The sequence below is a fragment of the Corvus brachyrhynchos genome, unplaced genomic scaffold, assembly GCF_000691975.1.
Source record: "Corvus brachyrhynchos isolate BGI_N302 unplaced genomic scaffold, ASM69197v1 scaffold239, whole genome shotgun sequence".
NCBI lineage: Eukaryota > Metazoa > Chordata > Aves > Passeriformes > Corvidae > Corvus > Corvus brachyrhynchos.
This window is the reverse complement of record NW_008246057.1, coordinates 1,681,747-1,700,079: the sequence shown is the minus strand read 5'-3', so window position 1 is coordinate 1,700,079 and position 18,333 is coordinate 1,681,747. Positions and strand designations below refer to the sequence as shown.

The window sequence follows — 18,333 nt, the reverse complement described above, 5'->3', positions numbered from 1 at the left end:
CAAGCCATCAGTGTAATGTGCCAAACATCTGAAAGGATGTCACAATTCATTTTATGATTCATGACAAAGACAGGATACAAAAAAGATAGTCCCATTGTAAACTGAGCCTCTGGACAGAGGGAGCAAATTTGGGGTAATTACATCATTACTTGAAATTATAATTGGAGAATTAACCCTGATATGCAAATAAACCAAATTTATAAAAGTGTGAAAAACCCATGACCCAGGGTCCATCTTGGGTGGAGCCCCTCAGAGGCCTTTGACTCCCAAGGTGCACGTTTGAAGGCCCTTCAAATAAATACCCTCTTTATTCTCTTAATCATATGTAGCCTCTGTTGTCAGGTAGCCATTTCAAGGCATCACCATGTGCCCCAGAGAGTACTTCCTCAATTCTGAATGTTGATTTTCAAATTTTTACCCTCAAAGTGTATTCCCAATACTGGAATCGCAAAAGTGTTTCTTCAAAATCCCTTCTGTGCTGCAGACGGTGTTCTCCCTTGCAGGGTGGATTCCACAAATCCAGTCGGTTCTGGGAGAAAGACAGAATTGTAAAGTAGTGTATGTGTAGCAAAAAAACCCTGAATAAAAATTCATATTCTTTGAAAATAAGAAACTATAGAAAGATTAAACTAAATGAACTTTGATATTCTTATAAGCATTTCATAATTTCGCTGCAATTATTTTCTAAATCTATGGGGACAAATCTTTATCTGTGGTTTGCTCCATGTTTGTTTTGTTGTACTTTCATTTCAGATCATAGTATACTGTTATGCAATCAAGAAAAAAACTTGGGACTGAAAAATCCCGCAGACAAGGAATTTTATTTAACTGTTTACCTTATTTTATTTACATTTATAATTTATTTTTGCATTCACTTGTGATCTGTATATGCAAGAAAAGTAAGACATTTATAGAATGATTTTACTGCATCATGCAGGAAAAGTCTGTTTTGCAGAATTTTGTAGGACCTAAGATGCAATAACCTTCAAAATATTCTCCCTCACAACTGGTTTGAAAGATGAGGTTTAAGTGGGATTTTATTTCCCTGGGGCCAAGAATACAGTATTAAACTCCATATGTATCCTAACATTGATTCTCAGGCCAAGCTGTTCACTCTTCAGGCATTCTATTAAACACTGAAATTCCAACTGAGTTGAGAAAGCAATTGTTTTACTAAAGTGTACATAAAATTTCATATTTCTATACCTTATCTTCAAGAGTGCCTGAAGTTTCATAGAGAATCCATAGGGGCCTTAGAAAAGAAATTTAAGATTTTACTGTTCTAGATGAAGGAAAATAAGAGAAATACATATGATTGCAGTAAGATCTAAATGTTGATTAATTTTATTTAATTGTGTCTGAATGCATATTTCACACTGGAACTTTCTCATCCTCATGCCTGAGATCTATTATCCAGTTTTAAGTCAAAAACCAGTACAAGTGAAAAAGAAATTAGAAACAATCTGTGCAGGGGTATTAACTGCTTCAGTATAATTTGGTTTGGCTTGCATGGAGGAAAACACTAGATTTCTGCTATTTGTGGTATCAAATGTCTATGTTAAGCAAACAGTGTTTTTCCAGATAGAGATTAAAAGTCTTTTAGACTGCACTTAACATTATACACTCCATACTGAATTCCAGCAAAGGGGATGCTATTTCTGTCAGGATTGCTGAGTTTGATCTGATTACCTGCTACCTACAATCTCTCCTTTGGAGAATGGGAATTTCACTTTATTTTAGGCATCTAAGATAAGATAGTGCCTAGAAAATTAACTTAATATATCTATATAGCAATTAGAGAGTGGGAGAGGTCTCCAGAGGTGATTCAGACCCATCTTGGGATCTTTGTTGCTCTTTGCTATACAGAGATCCCAGGATTCATAATTTTTCTGTTGCTGTGCTGCTTTAGAGCCGACAAGCAAGAGGCCTGTTGCAGGGTTAGGTAAACTCTTGCTTGAATGACTTGGTCATGCCGTGCTAAAACAATTGGTGCTTCTTGACCAGCAGAAAGTATAGATTTCCCAATACCTCCCTTGGGCAGCTGCTTATGTGATATTCACCATTAAGCTGCTCCCTTTCATATGTACTGAAGATTTTGGGCTGAGGAAACGACGACAGGAGTATTTTATCCCACATTGCATATACCAATATGGTATGGAGTACAAAACTACAATCTGGACAACTGAATTTCATGTTCTGTCCTGAGAACTAGCACACATCTTTCCCCACTGACATTTTATCTTCTGGTGATCACTACCAGTAGAAAAGATGATTGATTGCCTTTGCCATAGTAGCCCTACGCTGCACCTGCTTGTTTTGCAATCATTTGGGGTGGACAAATTCAACCTATCCATGCTGATGATGAGGTCTGCAGTACTATCTGCAGATCCTCACTGATGTGTTATCCACATCAATCACATTCCCAAAGTCACAGTGTCCTTTTGTCCAACAGACACGTCTCAGTTGGAGGTGGTGTGACAGCCTAGAATGCACCAATAGGCTCTACATGCTCTGACCGTCTTGTGATTGCGAGATGGTTCTTTCTGTGCAATCCCTCTCTGCAGCCTCCCCTGCAACCTCACAAGATTCTGCTCTTTTTTCTTCATCTGTTTCTTAGAGTATAGCTGTTCCTGGAGGAGCCTGATCCAGGGTAACACAGCTGCACTATATCAGACCCCACCTTGAACACAGCTAGCTGTCAGAGGGATGGGACTTGATGGGATTTATATCACCATGCATTACCAGTAAAATATTTCCTCCATTTATTTTGATGGTAGGGTTTTCATTCATTTTGCAGGCTGTTACAGACGCACTGTAGAAAAAACAAATATGCTACACTTGTCCTGAACTCAAAACACACCAGATTATTTGCATCCGTAGTGCTAAAAGTGCCAGTGGGTGTCATCAGCCACACCATATTCTGTCTGTCTGTCTGTGAGATCTGCACAAACACTTTAATAACACATTTGACAGACACGAAGCCAGTTCCCTTGTAGTGCTGGCATCCCTCTGCACGAGGGAAAATGTGCAAAGAGGGCCACAGTCTCCTGAGAATGAGAGAAAAGACATTTAACATAAAAATATTTAAAACAATTGACGAAGAATCTGTTTAAAAGGCCACTTCAGCCTGAAAATAAAGAGCAAGCCAACCTGGGCATAAGTTAAAAGATGAGGCATTATGCCAGAAAAGAATAGACAGTCTGCCTTGATTATAACTTAAAGTCAGTTACTCCATTAAAAAAACTTCATGTGCAGAAGGAATCCAAACGTTAAATTTGCAGAAAGAAGAGCCGGAAACCCAAGGTGTGAATCTCCTCACTCAGTGTAAGATGGAAGTAAAGCAGGCTTGATTCTAGTTTCCACTGATAAGTAGTAGTGGGGACCACTCAGGTATGCTACAAATGCTGGAAGTGCAAGAACTGGGAGCCTTTCCTGGTTCATTGTTACCATACTGAGGTGTGATGGGTGATTAGCTGCTGCTCAGTTTCTGGCTAGTTTTTCTGGGATGATCTCCTATCTGCTAGTGGTGTCCACTGTCAGACAACAAAGCCTGTGCCTTACACAGCTGCTCCCCTCAGGAAAGGTAGCTAAGCACATCCGGCTTCTGCAGCAGCTGGAGAGGTGGGGCACAGCAAGAATCCCTACCACTATATTTATAATACAAGTTTCGTTCTTTGGATTCTTCTCTCCATAGGCCTTATTTGGTACCCAGGAGGACATGCCAGACTACTTTCTGTGGGTGTTTTGCAAATGAATTCCTGGGGCTCTGGTCTGAGCTGCACGGCTGGTGTGGAATCATGTAATCATTATGGTTGGAAAAGACCTCTAAGATCACCAAGTTCAACCATCAACTGTTTTATTACACAATTTCAAAACCCTAGAAAACAGTGAGCTCTCTACATGCAAATATTGGGGGGACTACTTCATGGGGAGGAATGGTTCACATCTGTGTTTTCTGTAGAAGCTAAAAAGAAACTGTCATTTACAAAGCATTTATATGTCAAAAGAAACACTTTGTATGCCTAACTGACATCTTTTGAATTTAAGCAGTTAAAGAATTGTCTCAGAGGAATGATAAAAGCAATAAACTGAATTGACAGATCCATCTGTCCATTTGTAATTTCACTGAATGTTGCACTGTTAGAGTATGCATAGTTGTTGTGGTCCTGCATGCAGGATTCTGTAGAAGAGTTCGATATTATTGTGATTGCAGAGGACCTTTCCTTGTACCCCCTCTGAATTTAACACATATTTTACTGTGGACCTGGAAAGAAACAATGAAGATAGTTTATTACATTCAGAGCTTGCTTCAAACTGAATCTCAGCATCTACCATAGGTGAATAAATCATAAGGCTAGGAAAACAAAGGTAGAATAATAAGACAGTAATATTCATTGCTACTTCCATAAATGGTGTCAGCTGTAGAAAATGTTGAACCTGACTCTTGCTTGGCTAGAGGACACATTTTTTTTAACAGATCCTTTGGATTATGCTGTTCAAATTTCAGAATAATATGTATACCTCATGGATCTGTTCTTCTTTTAGCGAGATTAATGCATTTCTTGTTTTAGTGAGCATCTAGGCATGACAAGATGTTATAGTATTGAAAAGATGTCAAACTTTCCCTGTATTGTTTTTGTTAGGCTTACTAAGACATAAATATATAATTTCTTGTGTAAATTTGAGCTGATGTCTTCAGAAATACTGCCAATGGCTGCAATTTGATTCAAGATTTGCTAATCAGCAGAATGTTAACTCTTACAGACAGATGTATTTAAGTTAGAAACTGAAAATAAACCTGTATTTTTTGAGAGACTTTCTGGTGTTGGAACTGAGCTATCCTCTCAAATTACTTTAAAGAAGTAAGAACCAATTTAAGAGGGAAAGTTCTCCCCAAAGCAATTTTTTTTCAACTATTATCTAATTATGCTTGTAAGTCTTTCTCACTTGCGGTCACTTTCAGAAAATTTTGGTTGTCTTGTCTTCCTTTTTCATTGGTATATCTGAATTATGATCTTCCAGTTTATAAATGAGAGCATTTCATTTTTTTCAGTTTTAGAACAAATATAATATATGGGAACAGCATTCTGCTACTGATTTTGCCCATCAGAAAAACCCTTCCAGGCTTCTGCAAAAGAGATTGTTAACTAGATCACTGTCTCAGGTGTCTGCCATAATTCATGTCTCCAGGTACTTCTTCCTTTTCCTTTTGCTCCCAAGCATAATAATTATATGGAGAATTTCAGCGGTTTATGTGCCGCTTGCTCGCTGGAAATTACTGTTAAATGGATTATAACTATTTGTTTGAAATTTGACCATATTTTGGTCTTATATGGAGAACATATGGTGATTATATTTTACTTGACAGCATAAGGATATGAATGTTTTATTTCACCTTTTCTCTTCAAAGGCTCAGGTTGAGAAATGCCAACAGATAATGTCTGTTGTCTTGCTTGACTCTCCAAAATTTTCAGGCACATCTTTGAAAACCCTTGCTGAATGTAAACTTTTGAAGGTCAGCATTGAAGGTTACTATAATGATCAAATAATTGTTAGTATAATGTATTTTTTAAATTCATTCAGATAATTTGGAATAAATCTTTCAGCTGATTTCAGTGGGTATTTGGATCATGCCTTAATGTATGTCAGATGTGCAACTTGAACCTTAAATATTTCAACAGAGAATAACCAAATTACTGATCTAAGTTTTAAGTTGATGAGTAACTGCTGCCCATACATCAGGCACATTCATGTAGCTGATTGCCAGAAGATTACAGAACCTGGTCTTAAGATGACTTCATCATTGAAGCATATCCTTGTACTGAATATGGCAGACTGCACAAGGTACTAGATCACATCAGATTTCTGTAACCATTGCCAAGGGATTGTAGTAAAGTTAATTATACTTTTAGTAAGTTCTGTTAACACATCTTTCATTTTTAAAAAGGAAATTCTTATAATGTAAGTGTAGCTATCTTAATATTTTGAAAAATATTTTATACATACAGTTTTTTGTTCCTGTATCATGTTTTTAAAAATCCGTTCATTATTACTCCGAGCAAAAAAATTAGCTGTAGATGTAGTATCACTTAATAGCCATGGCATATTATAGTGCTGGAATGTGACTATGAAGAAGAAGAATATGATAACTGAAGACAATTCCATTGTCACAATTCTCTTGAAACTTGGATATTATTTAATTTTGTAAATATTGAAGTAATACTTTATAAATGTCTAATACTAAGATATAAATAAAACTGCCAAATTTTACAATTACCAAGAAAACATTGTAATGTATGTTATGAGGAAGAATATATTTTATGTAAAACCTTGTTTTCCACTTAAAGTGTGTTATGTATAAGTAGAAACAAAGACAAATGAAAGTAGTTTCAAAGCTGCACATTTGATCCCTGTTTTGTGGCACAGTGATGGAATCAAGGATGAGAGAGAACAGAGAAGGCAAAGCCTACAAACATTTCAGGATTAGCAGACCTATTAAATAATACAAAGAAGCTGGAATTGCTGTTGATCCTAAAGTTTCTGACACCATGAGAAGTTTTAGGGATTCTGCTTTAAAGTGTAACAAAAACACTTTTTGTGCCTGTTGATGTATAAAAATCTGGTAATATTGCCTGAAGGAGCACTGAAAAGTGCTGGAGCAATACCATGTTGGTAGTTTAGCTGAGTAGGTGGGACAGCTGCCTGCATTTTCTGGTTTAATATTTATCAGGCTGGGTTTTCCAGTCTGTCAGCCAAATCATGGGCTGTGAATGTGTTTGCACGTGTCTACTGCGTCTACTGCTAAAGAATGGCTGAATTATCCTAACAAAGCTTTTTAAGCACTAGTATAGGTATTGTAGAGCTCTGCACTTATTTTATTGCTTTTCCAGACACTTTCAAATGTTTCAGCATTAGCAAAGTTACAGATTTTAACACATCTAGACTCATGTGGTGGGTTGACCCTGGGCTCCAGGCACCCACCAAAGCTGCTCTACCACCTCAGCTGGACAGACAGAGAAAACACAGCCAAGGGTTTGTGAGTCAAAATAAGGACAGGGAGAGATCAGTCCCCAGTTACCATCACAGGCAAATCAGACCTGACTTGGAGGAAGAAATTAATTTATTTCCAGTCAGATCAGATTAGGGTAATAAGAAATAAAACCAACCTTAAAACACCTTCACCCCACCCCACCTTTCTTCCTGGGCTCAGCTTCACCCCTGAATTCTCTGCCTCCTCCCCTCAGTGGTACAGGGGGATGGGGGAATGGGGATTGCAAATCTACCAATTCAGAATTCTTAGATTATAGGAAGTGACTACATATGAAAACTGAGGAAAGAAAATTATCAGATCATGATTATTAGAATTAGGAGATGTGAGTAAAAACGTGTCTGAAAATGGATACAGGCAATGTAGTGGCTCACCCCCCTGGCATATTATTCTAGTTTAAGAATGTTACCCCGTGTTTGATAAAGCAGCATATGGCCTGTGCTCTCACACAGTTGATCAGCTGTGTATTTATGGCTTGAATATTTAAAAAGTTATAATGTGGTCATTTCAGCCCTCAAGCTCCGTGTGGTTACAGAATAAATACTTTTTAAATTCAGTTTACTTCATTGCCAGGCTCAGCATTCCTTATGGACTTTATGGAAGTTAGTTATTCTGAAGTTACATTTCTTAAACGTATCTGTCCTCTTGAATGGAAAACAACTGCACTGTGAAATAACACCAAAACTGCCACAGTGGTTGAATTATTGTAGGGTGACTTTATGAATTCTAGCTTCTTCTGTAGCTTGTGGTCAGACAATGAGGCCCTGTTCAGGTTATCAGTTTATTAGTAGTGCTGGGACTTTGGGATTTGCAGTGATTCTCTGTGCTGAAACAAACTGTACAAGCCAAAATATGATTCTGTCCTACAGAATTCTGGGATTAATTTTTTATTCATCAGGGAACACAAAAGAAATACTGGGAATGCATTGAAAAGCTGATTTTACAGTAATGTTAAACATACCAGAGATATGAACTGTATTGAAACACCCAAGCTGTAGTCAGGTCTCCAAAGCTCTCAACTTGGCTGAAAGCTTTTCTATCTACTTCATTTTTACAGCCTCTGTGTATAAGTTAGCCATGTGCAAGACATGCAATTGATTGAGTGAGACTGAGGAAGGACTCACGTTAACTCTTCACGCAGGGTACAGAGCAGCTACTGCACACAAATGCTACCAATGACTTTTGCTGCTGCTGTGCTAGAAGACCATTTTTTCTTAAAATTATTTCAGTCCCTTATATTAAAAGATATATTAGTACAACTATTACTCTGAAATGTTTAAACGTGTTCTGGTTCTTTCTAGATTTGTTTTCCAGCCTCTGACTGCTGGAAAGGTGATCATTTCTGAGTGCTGGAACTAATGGAAGTTCTCATAATCTCCAACAGACTTTTTTCCAGAAAGTTCAGTTTTTCAGCCATTCCAAGGAGCAGCATCTTTCTAATTGAGCTATTAATTATTCTGACTCTTCTGGGGCTTTAAAGGTCTATTTTAAAAATACCATCATTAATTTTTGCTTAGCTACAACATTTGCTGCTGAACACAAATTGTGTATTGACTTGTATGGAGTAGGAAAAGTAGTGAGTATAAATATTGCCTATATTTCTCTTTTAGGGTCAGTGATGGATGTGTAAGGCCATTTGTACAAGGTTCTTCAGGAGCTAAGCTACGAGAGCTGAGTGTTAGCTCCAACAGAGGCACTGCTCTCCACTGTGGTCTAGAAAACAATTGCTTGTGAAAGAACTACTAATAAGGTATCTTCAATATGTCAAACTGCTGAAACTGGAAAGCAAAAAAAAAAAACACTGAGGGGAGTCAAGTTAAAAATTGGCAGGTCCTGCCTTGTGAACGCTGTTTCTTTTACTTTTGGGACAAACTCTTTGCACTGAACACAGAAATCTAAGAGAATCCTTGTCAAGAAAACTTTCCATAGAGAATATTCACTCGGTCACTGTCCAAACACAGTTCTGACCAAGAACCTCATTATTTGGCTTTAACACAGAGTTTGTAAAAAAAAAAAAAAAAAAAAAATTGAAAAAAAATTAGAATGCCTTTATCTTTTTTGTAGGCCAGTGTGTATTAAAAAATTAAGCTAAATAAACAGGGTTGGGGGATCCAAGAAGACTTCACTTAATGTGCTCCTTTAAAATATCACAAAATTGCATCTGAATGAAATGTATGCTGCCTTGAATTTAGTCCCACAATGTTACAACAAAAATGTTTTCTTTCTCTTTGCCTGCCACAGCTAGTCTTTTAAAATGCTGTGCTGCTTCTTACTCTAGTTTTCACATAGCACAACCCATGACCTCGGCAACAAGCCAAGCTTTTTTTGCTTATACTGTGTTGCTAAGGCTTTCAGTTTTCTCTCTCCCACAAGACAGATAAATTAGCTCAGAAATTGACCATTTTAATTTTTGCAATTTCTGACTCCTGGTACTAGGAAAAAACTTGTGGGTTTTGCTGTTTGCTGTATTTAAGTATGTAAATTCATGCACATATAAAATAAATGTATTAAATATTAAATACATTTCCTAGTCTTAAAACATTACTTGATGAAAGAAAATCTATCAGTCTGCTCTGTAACAAGCTACTGTTTGTATGCTTTGACTTCATATTATACATTTTATTAGCATATAGAGGAAGTCATACTAGGATCTCTTTCAACTTAGACTTTCTAAGTATTGGTTTAAAAATGCAACAGAGAACACCATGTTTCATGTGCAGTAATCAACACCCATATGCTGTATTGATTAAAGAAATATTGTAAGGCTCATGTGCTTTCCAGCAGTCTGTGCAGTGGATCTCTCTTGCTTTTCCTGTCTTGCTGTTTAGTGTTTAAAACTCAGAAGGTGCAACTTAAATTTGCAATACACAAGAGAATTTTCCTCTCTGTTTTTTCAAATGACAGCAGAATCATTCTGCCCATCAAAGCAGAGCAGAATTTATTGCAATAAGGATGATATATACTTATAGGAAGGATAGGGGAGAAAAGATACAGTAGAGTGATATTTTCTTATATACTTGTGTCTCAGGTATGACTGACAATCAAAATGGAAGTTCTTCCCCAGTGTTGGTGCCTTTCTCTTCTATTGCTTCGTACTCTTCCTAACAATGCCCAAAAAGTGAATGTTCCTTTTGCAATCTGTTTTTCTTTCAGGGAATTTGTTGCATTTGGGTGAAATATATTGAACAAATATTAAAGAAATTAATTTTAAAAATCCTAAATCGACACCCCCCCCTCCAAACAGTAATTAAAATATAGTGCTAATAAAAAATTCATTAAAAGTCTAATGTTTGGAGAAGTTTATATATTTATCCTGAGTCTACTACTCAACTGAAAATTGTAAATTGAATAACAGTAATTATTGCATATGTTCAGATTTTGCATAGATATTTTGATATTGCATAGAACATTGTGTATTTTGCATGAATAAAACATGCCTAGGGAAAATTGTGAACACTAGCTAGAATAAGGGAATAAGGTAAAAAATTCATGTCATGTTTAAGTTGTGTGTGTGATAAGTGTCTTGCTAAATAAGACCATTCATTAACAAAATCAAATATGCAATGAAAAGGAAGTGAACTTCAAGCATATGAGAAACTGGTGACATAATGAAGTTTCTGTACTTTTCTCATTAGGCCTTTGACTATATTGCTCTTACTCTCAGAAAATACACAACATTAAATTAAAAACCCACACAAGTACATTTTAAACATTAATTTTTTCACTCTGTTATTTTAGCATTCATCCTTTTGCATTCCAGAAAATATGTCCTTCTTTATTCAAAAAAAATTTTTTTTAAACAACTCACGCTTTTTAAGTCTCAGTAACATTTTTTGATAGTGGGAAGAACATCTGGTTTTGTCATTCTTGAAGTACTAGAAATTAGTTTCTTAAAATTATAAAAAACTTAAAAGAATCTTAGAAATCAGAAGATTTGCAACTTGAAGACAACATTTCTTTAAAAAAAAAGCAACAATGCAATGACAAAGATGTTGAGTTCTTTGAAAAAAGTTTAACATCTTTGAGAAAGTTCCCTTTTTTCCTAGCTATCCTTCCATCCCTCATTGTTTTGCCTCACATTTTACTCCTCTAAATTCCTTGCAATAAGGACTATAGGGTTTTAAATTGAGTATGGTGCATGTGTCCATGAATGCAGATATAATGTTACAAAAAATTTTAGATATTGTAAAATTATTTACAATATATGCAAGGGGTCTGAGCTTCTATTACCAAGATGGTAACATGAGCACTTACGACCAAAATCTGTCTGTCTCATGAAAGCACACTCACTGGAACTGCTTCCATGAGTTAGAGAAGCAGTTTTAGTCAGAAGTTTTATTCTCACACTCTCCATATTTTTGTTAAAATGTCTTGAATTTTCCTCAATGTCTACATGAAAAAGCTCTGGCAGCTTTGCTCCAAGAGTGAGTGTGAGAGCCTGCAGCTGCCCAGCTTCCCTCATTCCAACACAAGCTGCTGATGCATATGGCCTGGACCACCCATATTCCTGGGACATTAGAAAAGTAATTAAGTATAAAAGTGTCAGGATATTTGAAGAAAATGTCTTCAATCAAGCAGGATTTAGACAGAAAAACATAGCAAAGAATAATAAAAGAAACTTAGTTGACTCCTGAGTTACATAAAGCATCCAGCAACAAAACCAGTAGATGCCCTGACAAAGGCTCAGGAAAGCTTAATATCAGCAGTGAGTTACATGCAGTGTAATAATGAGGAAGAAAAAAAAATAGCCTGAAACATAAAAAATAGGTAAAATACTTTAAAAATGGGAAGAACCCTGAAACACTTTTGAAATCCATGATAAAAAGGATGTACAAAGTACTCAGAGAAATATTGTCTGCTTCTGCACTTTCTTCTGCAATGACTGTCATGCACAAAATTTTCTCTTGTAATAATCTAAGGCCCCATTCTCTCTTCGGGCTGAATTGCTGCTGTGTGTGTAGTTACTATTTAAAGTTGAGGATGCTTTGTAATCACTGGGCACTCCACAGTAGAGGTTATATGAATATGTAAACACTTAGCTCCATTTTCATTTTTATGTGTTAATGATCTTCACATCCTGACTGGTCCTGAAGACCAGGCTGCAACATAAATGTTTACTAATACTTCAATAATGAGTTTCTAAATAGGGGGAAAAAGCCCCACCCAAACAAAAGGGGCATTTTGACTTTCCATAATTATCTAGAGGAATTTTTTAGCACTCTTAGTGGGATTCTGAATCTGCAGTGAATCGAATCCATAGCCTGGCTTTGCTTTTTGGTCTGTTAGAAAATTAGGCCAGTAGGACTGAGGAATAGCCTTGTAAAGGTTAAGAAAAATATATCATTGTGTCTAACAGATACAACCAGCTACAGACTGCAAAGGAATTAGTTGCATTTGATTTCCAAAGGAAAGGATATGACAAATCCCACACATTCCCAAGACAGAGAAAATAAAAAGTTAAAGTATATTAAAGTGGGCTCCAAATTCCAGTTTGCTTAGGAGAATGAAGAAAGAGAGAATTTAATCTGGAGACTTAGAAACTTAATGCTGCATAAAAATAGGAAATACTAAACCAGAGTAATTGTGATCAATGCCAGATGTGCCAGCACCTGGAGTCCCAATGCAAATCAACTGGAATTAAAAGTGCTTAGCAATGCTGAAAATCGGGCTTGATATTTTTACAGGATACTTTGTTGCAATGTAATCCCTGTCATCTGGACTGTCTCAAGAAACATTGGCAATCGTAGTTTGTAAACTATGATCTGGTCTAAGCACAAATGGTGTTAGGTATAGAAATTAAATGTTATGGCATGCGTTATACAGGGGGATTTCTGCACTGCAAGAGAAAAAAGTCCCTACAGCTCCTGAAAACAGATCTGACCCACCTTTATATTAGCTCAGATATTAGAAACAGTACAGCTATGTTTGCATAAGAACTTACCCATTTTCCAGGAGGTTTTTACTATGTGAATCTGAACTTTGTTCTGCCACATAGGTGTTGTTAATAACAAAATGAATCTGCATGGGAGGAATTGCATTCTTCTCTTCTAGTGTTCAATCCATGACACTGGTGCCTGACTGTGGCTAATCTGTGCAGAAATCTGTGCATTTTAGAGGATAAACTGAGTCATTTAATAGTAAATGGTTCAGACATAGATGGTGGAAGACACCTCTTAAGAGCTGTCTTCCAGGACTGGAGTCACTTTGGGGTCAATCTGTTTGGTTTGGAGTATGAACAGGAAGCAACAACTGTATATCTCTGGAACACAAAGATACATTACAGATGCTGACCTTGAAGGTTGCAAAGAGATATGTGAACAGAAATCTCAGAAGAAGTTGGAAATACCCTAGCACATGGTTATTGTTAGTGAGAGACAGTACACTCATTGCAATCTGCAGTAGAAAGGCAGAGATTTTCAGCATGAGACTATAAATAATGAAGAGTTGTTCTTTAGTATGTCATAACCTCAGGTGGCTTTTGTCTCTAGCAAGTGAAGACTCTCACCAACTGATACAGTCAATACTCATTTTCTCACCTACAGAAACTATGGTGAAATAATAAATGATGTTCTGCAAATGTCTGTTTGCCTTATAAGTAACTGAAAAAGAACAAAAATGTAAAAGTTACTTGAAAAAACCAGCTGTTACAGATGATTAAGAAGTTTCTTTTTAAGTTGTTTTCAAAATGGAAATGATAATATATATGTTATAGAAGAGATGCTGGCCAAACTCTTCCCTTTCTCCATAGCAATGGAAGATTCATCCAAGATACAGGAATGATTTATTTACACTGAAGGGGAAATATGTTTTTGGAGAGTGGTTGATCTGAGAGTGGGTCATCCTAGTCTGTGTGTTGCATGGTATTTGTTTTGCCAGCATCTGTTTCCAGGAGTTCCAATATGATAGCTCCAACCATACCTTCCATAAATGTCAGGAGGTTTAGTACAGAAGATGGAATTTTCTAGAAATAGGTCAATACCCTGGATGGGGATCCCTGACCTTATATATCAGGAAGTCTAATAAAATTAGTGATAATTGACTCCTTTTTATCTATGTTAGATACAAAAATAATAGTTAAAAATTTCATATGGATTAAACTTCCTGTATAGAGCTTGTTTCAAGAGGTTTCTTTTTGGAAACATGAAAGTTTCGTAGTTTTTCTATGTATCCTTCTTAAATCTGTAATTTTAAATGAAATGCCTCAATGTAGGTGAAAAATTGATTTTCATTGATAAAAAATAGTTGTTCTGTGATTCAATGTCACTTTAGTCATATAAAATGATTATAAATTAATTTTGAAGTCATAGCAGCATTAGTTGTTGTGTAGCAAAAAAGTCTTTATTATATTCTTTACTATTTCATTAGCAAGTGCACTAAAGTGGTGCCACTTTTAAGTAAAGAAAAACACAAGAAATTATTTCCTTGAGATCATCCCTATCAGACCATCAGTCTTTGATGTAAGGAATTCAAGTTCTGGCATAAACCCATTTTAGGTTTATGCATATAGCTATTTTATTGTCTTTAACAGGAGGGCTCTGGTCAACAAAAATTTGAAATCTGTACATTTTCACTAAGCTGTTGAAAGTAACTCTCACTACATAACTGCGTCTGCTGAGAAAAATGCAAACTCTCCATGTTTTCATAAGTAGCCAGGATTGGAAATCTCTTTTGTTGTTCCATTTTTTGTTTCTATTCAGCTTGTGAGATTTCAGGAATCTGCAAAATTTGAACTCCAGCCACACTCTTCCAGCATTATCATTACAGTGTCCACATCTGGATTCCAGACACTATCTACGTGTGCTTATTTTTTTAGGACGATACTTTCTCTCTGCCTACAATTAGGCAGTGCTGTTCACTGCATAATTTTAAATAATTTATTAAACACATGGAATAAAGTGGTAACTTTGTTTTCCAGTAAAGTTTACTTTATTGATATGAAGTACAGAGATATTCTGCTGTGATTATCAGAAAGAATTTTACAAGATCAACAATTAATTCTCCTTTAGACTAGAACATTTAGTATCAGAACATTGTTCAGTTCCCTGGTGTACAAGCAGTAAAATCACAAAGTATCTTTAGATCCTTTTGAACTCCTGAAATGGGAATTTATCAAAGTTTTCACCTCCTTATTGTCTTGAATATGGGTGTTGTTCATACACTTTTGAGTGTGACTGCACCATTTCAAATGTTGTCTTGTGCCATAGCTGTAGCCATAAAGCCCTTAATGGTAAGGCAGCACTTCTCAGATATTTGGTCTTAGCAAACAGTATGGGAAATAAACACTAGTAGGTAACTTTACAGTAGTAGAAAGAACCATCCGTCTTGTTAGGAATTTATATCCAAATGAGAGCACTTATTTTTTTTGTAACTGAGAATTGTTCCTAACTATATATAACAGAAATGATTAAATCATGTATTTTTAATGGTATCAGTTTCGTGCCCATAAACAGTTGCAGATCATAAGGCTGCAGGTACAGCCAATGCCATCACATAATCCCAGTCTTCAGCTTCTACATTTTTTCCACTATAAATCTTCAACATCCATCATTTTATAGCCATATATTGTAAAAATGAGTCAGTTGTTGTACCACAAGGGCTGCATCTGGATTGAATCTTGTTGTCCAATATACACGCCAGGCAACTTGCTTCTTTAGGAATAATTCTGACTTGTCTTTCATGAATGTTCTGTGTAAAGTTCCATGTTTTTAATAATGACCAAGTATGTACATCTTGTGCACCTCATGGAACGTTGTGTGGTGCCAGTGTTGCTGCTCTCAGAGGAGAATATTCATTTCTGCATTGTGCCATGCTTATGGCTAAGAAGCTATTTCAGGCGTCTCATTGCACAGAGGAAGTTAAAAAAAAGACTGTCAAAAAGAAGTGTTTCTGCTTTCCTTGTGTGCCAAATGAATTTGAACTTTTTGAGGAAGAAAGCAGCAGCAGGGAGCACATGTAGGAGTTGCAGAAGCCCTGTTTTCATGGATCTGGGGAAGGCAGGAGAAAGAAGAAGAGATATGGAGTAATTCGAAACAAAATGACAAGTCCTTTTTCGTAAACTGAATCTAAAGGTATGATTTTATGGAAAAATTGCAGAGTAATCCCATTGTAATACTGTTGCCTGTTCCCAGGCATTATAACAATATGTAAACACTTATGAGACCCCACATGTTGAAAATAGGATCCTTGTTCATTCATAACTCAGACAATGCTCACTTATTGAGCAGCAATTTAGTATTTGATCTTTTCATTGATGTTTTTGTGTGTCCTCAGGCCTATTTATACAGAATGAAAGATGTGCAGTTAAGTTAGAAAATTACATTTTCTTCATATGGCATTTGATTTTTTATAGTGTCTAAATGTTTTGCAAACATCATTTACCTTCCGAACCTCTTCTGTTATTTTCTCTATAGACATGGAACCAGGGATACAGAGATGAAGAGAGCAAACAGCTCCAACTCTTTTGATTGCAAATATAATTTGAGTGCTATTCGCAAAACTATGTAGGGGTTGACTTAAGAGTAAATTCAGAACCTAACTTTGAAGGATATTTTAAATATATATGTAGACAAGCTATGCTAGTAAAAACAAGATAAACATATCTAACAGGCATTGAAATCTTGGCTTCGGCTTGTGTTACATACCCTAGCTGAGAATGTAGTGATTAAGCCATCACATCTGAGGCCTAATTCTGGAAGGAGTGGAGTTTCTCTTGCACATGGATAAAAAACATTTAGTTGCTGGGTGTAGAATGTTTCTGTATTATAGGTGAAAAACAGCCCATAAATCTAAGATTGGAATAGGAAGGGTAGAGAAGCCAATTAATATAAATTCTGAATTTTCTACTCTAACCAATCCTAGGTTCAAACATTGACACTCTAATATTTTTTAAAATAAAACAAGGACCCAAAGCCCAAGAAGCACTGCCTTGATATAGCTGTACATGAGACAAAAAGAAAAAGGAAACCAGAGTGAGGATACAGATTAAAAATTTAGAAGTACAATCTATGAAACAAATTTCAGATTTCATAAGTTTCTTTCAGTCTGTTTAGGTAAGACTTGTGAAAATTGCACAGAAACACATAATCTTTTGTCATAACAAAAAGAATATTTTCCAGTGATCAGCCCTGTGTTATTGTGCAAGTTCCTGTTTTACATAAGGAAAAATTAGCTGTGTGTTAGTGGCAATAGTTTCCGCAGAGGTGATTTTCTCAGAATGATAAATATATAAAATTTGTGCATAATAAATACATGCATTTTAGTGTCTGTGTGTGTGTACACATTTTATTTATCCACGTGGTCCTTAATATGTTTACCTCAGGACTAATTCTTTGAAAAGCTTCATGTAATCAGTGGTTTTTATTCAATCTACTATGTGAATTTCCTTCTTTTCCCTGTAGAGGTAGAATTGGTATTCCAGTAAATGACAAATTACTCTGGCCTTAGGCTGAAATTAGCAGGCCTGGAAGCTAGCTCCGTGACAAATTTAAGGCATCTCCCCATGTTTTGAGGCTGGACACGACAGAATAGGAGAGATTCTGACTGACACTAAAGCTCTGGTAGAGCTGCAGACTGTCCTGTGATCCTCATGTCGTGGGGCTGTCAGGTGAAGAAACACAATTTTAGGCATCTCTTTTCAAGACGTTTCCAGAGAAGGCTTCAATAGAAGGCCTAACTTCCCCTTCTTTTTGTAGGCCTAGAAGTGATGGTTTTCAGGCTTGCAAAAGATTCAGGCTGAAAGGTAAAAAAAAGTTTCAGAGTGCAAAGGAGAGAAGTGTATTTTAAAAATCTATGTGACCTTTCACAGGAATTCCATTGTTATTTTCCAAGACTATCTGATTACAGGGCTTATGAAAAAGCTAATATCTGAGTTATAAAGGTGCTGGAATTGAAGTCAGTAGGATCTGTAGATGTTTATTCACTCTAAAAACTGGGATAGTAACTGTAGTCTACCAGTATCACAGTTAACTGGCCTGAACTCCACAGAGCAAATCAGAACCCAGAACTCTCAAGTGACAGTCCTGAAATGCTTACCCATTCCCATCCAAGAAAATAATGTGATTTATACAGACACAGTTTTCTGTTCAGAAGAAAAAGAAAATGAAAAAGAAAAAAGAGAAAGAAAAAGAAAAAAGAGAAAGAAAAAGAGAAAGAAAGAAAGAAAGAGAAAGAAAAAGAGAAAGAAAAAAAGAGAGAAAGAAAAAGAGAAAGAAAAAGAAAAAAGAAAAAGAGAAAGAAAAAAAGAAAGAGAAAGAGAAAGAGAAAGAGAAAGAGAAAGAAAAAGAGAA

General features: G+C 36.1%; 1 protein-coding gene across 1 annotated transcript in view; it reads left to right on the top strand.

The window, feature by feature from the left end:
• Positions 1–18,333, top strand: part of FBXL13 (F-box and leucine rich repeat protein 13) — a 66,457-nt gene that overhangs the window by 34,751 nt on the left and 13,373 nt on the right. The window contains 4 exon segments of the mRNA XM_017745885.1: positions 4,687–4,778; positions 5,411–5,528; positions 5,682–5,844; positions 8,659–8,778. Coding sequence (XP_017601374.1) covers positions 4,687–4,778; positions 5,411–5,528; positions 5,682–5,844; positions 8,659–8,778 — 493 coding nt within the window.